At 38.2% G+C, this 10,590-nt stretch overlaps 1 protein-coding gene across 1 annotated transcript in view; it reads right to left on the bottom strand.

Moving 5' to 3' along the window:
* Positions 1–10,590, bottom strand: part of PJA2 (praja ring finger 2, E3 ubiquitin protein ligase) — a 66,850-nt gene that overhangs the window by 11,866 nt on the left and 44,394 nt on the right. Inside the window, exon 7 of the mRNA XM_006895054.1 lies at positions 286–422. Coding sequence (XP_006895116.1) covers positions 286–422 — 137 coding nt within the window. The remainder of the gene's footprint in view (positions 1–285; positions 423–10,590) is intronic.

The raw sequence follows: 10,590 nt of genomic DNA, 5'->3' as shown, positions 1-10,590 counted from the left end.
CATTAACTTATAATATGAAAGAAAATAAAATCATATTTTTTACTAATTGGCTAAGTTTGCTTTTATCAGAAATTATTTACTTATTTTTTAAGGAACTGAACGGATAGAATTTGCCTCATCCTATAATAAGAATATTATTCTATAAGGTTAGTTGGAGTTTGTCAGAATTTAGTTGGTAAACAAACTTTGCTCAAAGTTTTTATTCTACAGCATTCCATTACCTAATACTATCAACAATAATCAACACTAGTAATATACTTGAACATGTAATGTGCCACTTAATACATGCATTCAATTTTTCCCTTACCAGTGTGGTCTTCAAGAACAAGGGTCTCTGGAAGGCCATCAATGCTTTCTTTACTAGCTGGTGGATTGGCCACCTCCACATCCACTGCAAGAGACTCTAAATGTGCCAGGGCAGTCTGAAAAAGAAGTTATAGTGTTAGTCTTAGTGGAAATCACTTTAAAAGAAACTGTTGTTTTTGACTGCCTTTGAGTTAAGCACAACTCATAGAGACTTTATGAACAAAAGGCCTGAAGTGCCTATACAACTATCGACATTTATCCAACTTCATAGTTTCCAAAGGCATGTTATTTAGGAAGTGGATGCCACTTCTGTTTCCACTAGCCCACCCCCTAAAAAAGAACCTACCACCCTAACCACCAACACTATCTGCCAAAAACATACATTAAAAAATATGACTGTTTACAGTTTACCAAAAATCCACCTTGTTTCAACAACTATCTACTTGCTAAAAATATTTATATTTTCACAGCTGTGATTTCTTCTGCTGCAGGATCGAGAACATGAAATAAATTAGAAATACTTTGGATAGGTTGCACATGATGAAAAACAAAATGTGGTTGAAGTACTGGATGTTCGAAGTATGGAAGCAAATGATACGTTCCTGAATGACTGCTGGCCAATCAATACACCAGCATTTTCAGCTCACCAGTAGGTTAAATTGTTTGGATACAGTTACTGTTCTAATGAGGATGGAGAACATAAGATCATGAGTCACTCCCATCCCTTCTGGCTTAATTAGACTGTCTGGCTCCAATTAGATTGGACTGTAGATAGACATACATCATTTTTACCTGGCATTTTTTCAATTATGTGCTCTTAAGTGTCCATGTTACTTCCTATGCCTGGCTTTTCTTGTCTACCTAAATCTTAATAATTCCTCAAGGCTTGAGCAAGTCATTCATGAAATCTATTGCTGGTTACAAACCACACTGATATCTTCCGTCAGAACTGCTTTCTATATGCTAATAATTAGAATTATTTAGCTTAACAATAATTTTATATACATAGCAATGTCATGCTTGGGAGGGTGGAGGGACAGTGCAGCAGGGGAAGAGCCTCTATGACGTGGACTGATTCAGTGACTGAGGTAATCAGGGTGGGTATGTCGGAGACAGTGAGACTGGCACAGGACAGAGCAGGATTTAGGGATGTTGTACACAGGGTCGCTGTGAGTCCCAAGTGACTCAATAACACATAACAACAACAAATCTAATTTCAGCATGACAGGACAACAAATCTTTAGTAATATTATGAGACTTTATAATTACTCTAGTTTATATGAAAAAGTTGAAACTTATTTGAAAACTATCAAAATCATGCCTTTCACAAAGCACAAGGTCTGATAGTTAACAGTATAACTTGTGTTCATCTGTCTTGGGTGAAAAACAGCTTTATTCCTCAGTTTCACAAATTAAACAAAAAGAATTTGAGATGTTTTAGAATACAAAAATAAGACCAAAGTCAAACAAAACTCAAGACTGAAAAAGGAGAAAGGTAAAAAGATTCTATTATGAAAGACAGTACAGGATTGTTGTTGTATCGAGTCGCCTGTGACTCATAGCGACCCCTATGTACAACAGCCCTAAACCCTGCTCTGTCCTGTGCCAATCTCACTGTCTCCAACACACCTATCCCCCCCTAGCGCAGTCACCGAATCACTCCACCTCATAGAGGGTCTTCCCCTCCTGTGCTGTCCCTCCACCCTCCGAAGCATGACATCTTTCTCCAAGGATTGGTCCCTCCTTGCAACATGTTCAAAGTATGTCAGACAAAGTGTCAGGAGCAGCCTGATTTAAATCTCTCTGGGACAAACCTGTATGTTTTCTTAGCAGTCCACAGTATATTCAATCCTCTTCTTCAACACTACAGCTCAAAGGCATGAATTCTCTTTCTATCCTCCCTGGTCATTGTGCAGCTCTCTGATGCATAGTCAGTGATTGCATAGACCATGGCCTGTATCAGATGCACCTTAATCTCCAGAATGACACCATTGCTTGTCCCTACAGCAGACTTTCTCATCACAATACTTCTTTTAATTTCCTGGCTGCTGGTGCCAAGAGTGTTGACTCTGGAGCCAAGCAAACTAAAGCTGCAAACAATCTCAATTTCTTCACCATCCATCCTGATGCTGCCAATTGGCCCAGTGGTGAGAATCTTTGTTTTCTAGATATTGAGCCTCGATTCATATTGAAGGCTGCAGTCCTTGACCCTCTGTAGAAAGCACTTCAGGTCCTCTTTAGTTTCATCAAGCAGGGTTGTGTCATCTGCATAAAGCAGACTGTTTATGAATATTCCACTAATCCTTATGCCACACTTTTCATACAGCCTCGCCTCCCATACACCCTTCCCAATTTTGAACCATGCAGTGCATCCTTGCTCTGTTCTGATGACTGCCTCTTGGTCCAAGTATAGGTTTCACATTAGCACGATCAAGTGTTCTGGAATTCTCAGAGTCAGCCACAGTTTGTTGTGACTGACACAGTCAAACACCTTTGCATAATCAATGAAGCACAGACAGACATTCCTCTGGTACTCCCTGCTTTCAACCAAGATCCAGCTAACATTAGTTACAATATCCCTACTACCACGACCCCTTCTAAACCCAGCCTGCACTTCCGGCAGTTCTCTATTTAAGGTTTTGTTACATAAGATAATCACTAGTCAGACCTTGACTTACACTAAATAACAACACAGCTAAACTCGATCTTTATTACAAAAGTTCAATTTGCTGTTAATCAAAGGGTTATAGGTTCAAGTCCAACCAGAGGCTCCTTGGAAGAAAACCCTGACAATATGCTTTCTGAAACACAGTCACTGGAACACAGCTCTATTCTGATGGACCCTGCCTTGTAATGAGAAGGAATCAACTCAAAAGCAACAATTATTTTTGATGATTTGTTTTCTAAATCTATCCAAACTAAAGATCTCTCTCATTTTCTAACTTCTGTAGTGTTAGTTAACACGTTAAATTCTTGAGCCCAGGGATGGTGGTATTCTAGCATGTTGTTTTTGTTAGGTGCCATCTAGCTGGTTCTGATTCAGTGACCCTATGTATTAAAAAAGGAAACTGACGGGTACACATCATCCTTCTAAGTACTCCTGAACATAAGCATATTTTTGCAGACAATTTATCTCATTAAGTGTTTACCTATATTTAACATTCTTTTGTCAATACAATTCAAAGGCATTAACTCTTCTTCAGTCTTCTATTTTTTCACAATACAGTTTGCACACACATAAAAAGAGACTGAAAATACTTGGGCAAACACATCTAAGTTCTCCAAATGACATCTCTGCGCTTTAGAACTTGAAAGAGGATCTTTCCATGGGTGCGGAATACAGATCCAAAGGGAAAAAAAAACCTCTGAAACTTCAATCGTTTCTTTAGCTTACAGAATTAACTTCTGAGGATATTTTTTCTTTATGTTGAGATGTGATCGATACCATTACATGTTTTTCACAGTAAGTGCTTCAAGTCTTCCTTGTTTTCAGCTAGCAAGGTTATTTCATCACCATATTGCAAGGTGTTGATGCATCTTCTTTCAACCCCGATGTTATGTTCTCCATATAGTGTAGCTTCTTGGATCACCTGCTTAGCACACAGACAAACTGTTGTTAGGTGCCTTCAAGTCGGGTATGACTCATAGTGACCCTGTGAACAAGAGATTTGAGCCCTGTCTATCCTGTGCCATCCTCACAACCTCTGACACCCTTAAGCACACTGCTGCAGTCAGTGTCTATCCATCTTGTTGAGGGTTGTCCTTTCCTTCACATACTCTCCACCTTTCCTAGTATGATGTTCCTTTCCAAGCAACAGCCAGCCTCTCCTAGCAACATGCCAAAAGTATCTGTGATAAAAGCTTTGCTACCTTTGCCTTCAGAAAGCACTTTGGCTGCACTTTTTCCAAAACATACCTGTTTATTCTTCTGGCAGTCCATGGTATATTCAGTGCTCTTCTCCAATACCCCATTTCAAAGGAATTAATTCTTCTGTCATCCTTATTCATTGTCTAGTTCTTAAACACACAGCAAGTGACTGAAAAAACATACCCTGAATCCAGTGCACTTTACTCTCCAAACTAACATCACTGCTCCTCAATTATTTGGAGAGGTTTGCTTGCAGATTTGCCCAATTGACTATGTCTCCTGATCTGTGTGCTGGTACTAACGGTGCTGATTGCCAAGTAAGATGAAAGAGTAACAATTTCAGTCTTTGTCCATTCTATCATGATGTTGCTTATTGGTCCAGTGGTAAAGATTTTTGTGTCTTCTTGATTTTGAGATGTAATCCATATTGAAGACTGTAGTCCTTGATCTTCTGCAGCAAGTGTTTCAGGTCTTCCTCACTTTCAGCAAGCAAAGTTGTGTCATCTGCAAAATGCACGTTGTTGATGAGTCTAGGTATGATAAAAAAATACAACTATGACGCATACCTTCCCTTAATTTAAACCATGCAGTGTTCCCTTGTTTTAGTAACTGTTCTTGGTCTATGTATAGGTTTTGCATGAGCAGAGTAAAGCACCCTGAATTTCTCATTCTCAATGTTATAGTTTGTAATACCTACATAGTTGAATAATAATCTTTGTACAGTCACTAAACACCACTAAATATCTATCTGATATTCCTTGTTTTCAGCCAAGATCCATCAGACATCAGCAGCATTCCTAATTCCAAGGGCTTTTCTCAATCCATCTTGAATTTCTGGAAATAAGGGCACTTCCATCACTTTTTATCTTCACCAAGATTTTGTATGTCTTATTAATGGAATTAGCATAAAATTTCCATATTCTTAGAATAATTTTCTTTGGAATGGGCAGAAATATGGATCTCTCTCAGTTGGCTGGCCAAGTAGATGTTTTCCAAATTTCTTGTAATATATGAGTGAGCACCTCCAGTGCTGTATGTGCTTTTAGAATCACTTCAACAGGTACTGTATCAATTCCCCCATTGGTTCTTCAATACCATTTGGTTTCTTTCATCATTATCATTAACATTCATCAGATGCTACTTCCTGAAATGCCTGAGTATCAGTAACCAATTCCTTTTAGTACAGTGATTTCTGATTCTTTGCACAGACTGTCAACACTTCCTGCATCATTTAATATCATATCCAGAGTCCTTCAGTACTCTAATTTGAGACTTACATGTTTTCTTAGTTCTTTCAGATTAAGAAATGCTAAGTATGTCCTTTCCTTTTAGTTTTCTAATCCCAAGTCTATGCATATTTTATTGTAATACTTTTATATTTTTTCAACTACCTTTTGAAATTTTCAGTTCTTAAAGTTTATAACTGCTTCCACTGTTTAGGCTTCTCTATGTTCTAAAGCAGAGTCTCTTCTAACATACTTCAGTCTTTTCCTCAATTCTTGCATTTACTCTAGTGGGCTAAAGATCCTTTGCTTTCTTCATGTATATTGTTCTTGATGTCATCTTACAACTGTTCTAGTCTTCAGTTACTAGTGTTTAATTTTGGCTTTCACGGACCAATTTAATTTTCTTTAGCCTAACCTTGCAATGGCATATGAGCAAATGATGGTCTGTTTCACAGTTGGTCCTGATGTTGTTTTGAATAATGATATTGAACTTCTCTATCATCTCTTTCCATAGATGTAATCAATTTGATTCTTTTGTTTTCTCTCAAATGGAGCTGATGTTTATGTTTATGGCTGCTGCTTATGATTTTTTTAAAAAAAGGTATTCGTAATGAATAACATTCTATCATGTAATCTCCAGAGTTATTATTAAGAACATAATTTTCAGCCACCAATACTTGTAATTTTTTTATTTCCAATTACCAGTAATTATCAATGTACCTTGAGTACCTGTCTTGATGGATTTTAGACTATGTTGTTACGTGCCGTCAAGTCACCTGTGACCCATAGTGACCCTATGTACAACATCTCTGAAGCCTGCAGCACTGTCCTGAGCCATTCTCACTAATTCTTACATAGCAGCCCACATTGCCCAATTACTATATCAACCCATCTCACATTCGGAGTCTTCCTCTCTTGCACTGTTCCTCTACCATTCCAAACATGATGTCCTTCTTCAAGGACCAGTCTCTCCTGGCCACGTGTCCAAAATATGTGAGATGGAGCTTCAAAATCCTAGCCTCCAAGAAGAAAATTAGTTTCACCCTCTTTCTCTCAGACAGACCTATTTGTTTTCTTGACAGTCCATAGTATGTTCAAGACTCTTCTCCAGCACCACAATTTGAAGGCATTGATTCTTCTATCACCTTTAGACTTTGTCCAGCTCTCTAATACATAATAAGTACTTGCAAAGACCATGGCCTGGATTAGGCACATCTTAGTCTCTAGACTGACATGGTTGCTTTTTAGTGCTCTGGAGAGGTCCCTGACACCAGATTTTCCCAATATAATTTGTCTTTTGATTTCCTGGCTGCTGGTGCCAAGAATGTTGACTGTGGAGCCAAGCAAGCTGTAACTGTTAACAATCTCAATCTTTTCTCCATCTATACTGGTGCTGCCAATTGGCCCAATGATAAGAATCTTAGACTTCTTGATGTTGAGCTTCAATCCATATTGAAGACTACATGTCCGGGACCTTCTGCAGCAAGGGCTTCAGGTCTTCAGTTTCAGCAAGCAATGTTGTGTCATCTGCATAACGTAGGTTACTGATGAGTCTTCCTTCAATCCTGATACCACATTCTTCCTTATAAAGCCCAGCTTCCCAAGTGATCTGTTCTACATATAGATTGAAAAAAAGGTATGGAGACAAGATGTACCCCTGACACAATCCTGATTTTGATTCCCTGCTGTGTTGTGAGGATTGCTTCCTGGTCTAGTATAGGTTTCACATAAGCACAATCAAGTAGAAACCTCCATTTCTTCAGTTTTGATTCTAGTGGCTGGTGTATAAATCTTAATTGTTGTGGTAATGCATCTTCCTTATATAAATATACATATTATCCTATTAATGACCTATTAGACCTTGAAATGTTCTTTCTGTTCCTCCCCAATCTATCGTTCTCAGCATGGTAGATCATATGACTAAAAAACCTGCTAGTACCAATCCATTTCAGTTCTGTAATTTCTAGGATACTATTTTTAGGCATTCTATTTCGTATTTGACAACTTTTATTTTTTCTAGAGTCATTTTTGTATAGTCCATTTTCTCATTAGTAATAGATGGGTGCGGCTATTTCTTCTCATTTTGAGACATTCTGCATTAGCAAATGGAGGTCTTTTATTGCCTGACAGCTTTACTTCATCACCTCTTTAACTTCTACTTTGAAGTGGTAGGTCTTCTCAGCCATATTTTAAGTGTCTGTCACTCTAAGAAGTTCAATTTCTGTTATTCTATCAGGTTTTGTGCCACTGCTATTCATAGGGTTTTAAATTATTTCAAAAGTGGATGATCCATTCTGCTTCCTAATCTGTCTTAGTCTTCAAAGTCTGCTTAGTGAAACTTGTCCACTATGGGTGATTTTGTTGGCATTTAAAATACTGGCCATAAAGCTTCTAGCACCACAGCAACATGGAATCCACCAGGGTATGACAAAAGGACAGGCAAAATCAATCACAGGGATTAATAAGCACAATTAATAATATTGAGCAGTAAATGGTTTCTAGTTTTTAGTAAATGGTTCTAGGTTTGCAAAGAGACACTGCAAAAAGAAAAAACGATGTGCTATTAACTGATTTATTAATTCTCAGATCTGATTTAATTTTCCAGTTAGTCACCACTCTGTCAACAGTTTCTCCTGGCATCACAGGAGGCAGAGTGCCAACAAGCTCTACTGATAGAATACAATGACCTCTGTGCCATCAAGTGAGCTACAAGGGTGCCTTTCCCAAATCTGGACTTCAGCTCTGGTAAGTTTTTTTCCTTGAGTACTCTGAGTCCTAAGGCTGGCTGCTCCTTGTGCCTGCCATTATTAAATTCTTCTGAATTTCTTACCTTTAATGATTTTATTTTATAAATACTCATAGCAGACGCATCAAGAAATCAAGACATTTTTCATTGGGCTTATCTGTTATCATGATCTCTTTATAGTATAAACAGCAAGAAAGGGAGTTCAAGTGTATGTAGAAAGGTATGTGTGGAAGTAGTCACAGGGGTGGACTGTGGTAGTTACTGAAATTTTTACTCCTCACATCAAACTTCACTAATTTTGTTACATTTTTCCTCTGTGAAGATGAATTTGGGAATTTAAACAAAGCATGACTTTCATGGGGGGGGGCTGGCAAGACACTTAGGATTTAAAAAAATACCCCAACGTTTTTCTTATGATCTTTTCTTGTGCCTAATAGCCTATCTCTGTGAAGATTTCTCTAGTAGCAGGCTCCTCCGGTGCCACACAGCTTCTCTAGCCTCATGCTTGTGCATTGCCAAGAGGACCAGACACAGTTTTTTTGGTCCCTAGAAAGCAGATTTCCAACAAGTCTGCCAGGGTAGCACACTGCAGTGATCATTATTTATTCACCCCACTCCACCCCCATATCTACTGAACTAGAGCTGTGCTGTCTCCATCAACACCTAGGGTGAGGCTCTTCCTTGTGTGCTCAACTTCAGCCCTAACAGATAAGTAGTAAACTCTGTATGTGTAGGAGGATCTAAGAGTGGGAGGGTGGGAGCACAGGGATAAGGATGGGTGGAGAGTGTAATTAAAGGGTCATACAATTTGATGGGTGGAGGGAGGGGTGGAAATGGGAAAGATCTGGTGTGAAAAAAAGTGTGTAAGAACTTTTTAAGTGATTTTGAACACTTCTTCATGTGTTTGTTCGCCATCTGAATGTCTTCTTTAGTGAAGTGTCTGGTCAAATCCTGTGCCCATTCTGCAATGGGGTTGTTTACCTTTATCTTCTTGTGGTGCTCGAGCATTCTATAAATTCTAGATGTAAGTCCTTTATCAGACATGTATTTACCAAGTATTTTTTCCCCCCGGTCTGTGGCTTTCCTTTTTACCCTGTTGAAGAAGTTTTTGGACATGTATAGGTATTTGATTCTTAGAAGGTCCCATTCATCTATTTTATCCTCCTCTGGTTGTAGGTTTTTCAGGATGCTTAGAAGACCATTCATGTTGTGGATTAGGGCTTCTCGAGTTCTTCCAAGCTTTTATCTAAAGAAAGTTATAGTCCTTGGTCCAAATCAAAACAACTACGAGATATCATTTCACCCCAGTAAGAATAGCAAAATTCAACAAAGTAGCAACCAACAAATGCTGGTGAGATTGCGGAGAAACTGGAACCCTTATTCCTTGTTGGTGTGAGTGTAAAATGGTGCAACCATTATGGAAAGCAGTATGGTACTTTCTCAAAAAGTTGGAAATAGAAATACTATTTGACCCAGCAATTCCAATACTGGGAATATACCATAAAGAAACCACAACTGCTACCCAAGCAGATACATGCACATCCATGTTTATTGCTGCTTTGTTCACAACAGCAAAGAGTTGGAAACAAACGAATGGACAGAAATGCTGTGGTATATTCACACAATGGAATACTATGTAGCATTGAAAAACAAGGAACTCATGAAATATTATACAAAATGGGTGACCCTGGAGGACATTATGCTGAGTGAAATATCTCAGCCACATAAGGACAAATACTGCATAGTATAACTGTTGTAAAGCATGACTGATGCTGGGGTTGGGGTGAACCTAAGAAAAGAGGGGATAAATACTGCATTGAAACAGAGGGAGAGAACTGTTTAAAAGTAATATATGATTAGCTATTATTTTCATGACAAGAGTCCAGAATGAGAGCTGCATAGTAAAGTGGATTGGTAGTGGAGGGATTGTATATCAATGAAAGAATGGTGGGGTTTTTTTTCCTTTCAAAGAGAAAAGCGAACTTGGGGGGAGGGGTGGGTAGGGAAGAAAATGTGCAACAATGGATGAATGGAAATCCAGTCTCTGTAAACTTTCATTAATTTCAATTAAAAGAAAACTTTGTAATTAAACCAGTATAAAAGAAAAAGTTTATATTTAAAAAAAGGAATTTGGCTACTCTTATATATGTGCTTATCTTTTATTCTTAAGAGTTATCTTTCTTTCTTATCAGCCAGTCACTCATCATTCCAATCCTGTTAGAGTTAATAATTGTTTATATTGAACTTTCCTCTCAGGAGATGGAAATAAGAAAGTAAGTGCCTGGTATTCTTCCCTTTCTTTCTCACATACCTGGAATCACGCATATCCTATGCAGTATTCAAGCTAGGTCTTATTATAAGAATTCCCAAGTTTTATAACTAAGCAAAAAGAAAAACACTGCTTTCAAGTCAATTCCAATTCATAGCAGCCCTCAATGACAAAA

Source organism: Elephantulus edwardii, unplaced genomic scaffold, assembly GCF_000299155.1.
Source record: "Elephantulus edwardii isolate Elephantulus edwardi_28Jun2011 unplaced genomic scaffold, EleEdw1.0 scaffold00156, whole genome shotgun sequence".
Taxonomy (NCBI): Eukaryota; Metazoa; Chordata; class Mammalia; order Macroscelidea; family Macroscelididae; genus Elephantulus; species Elephantulus edwardii.
Note: the sequence above shows the minus strand (reverse complement) of the source record. Positions and strands in the feature narration are given on the sequence as shown.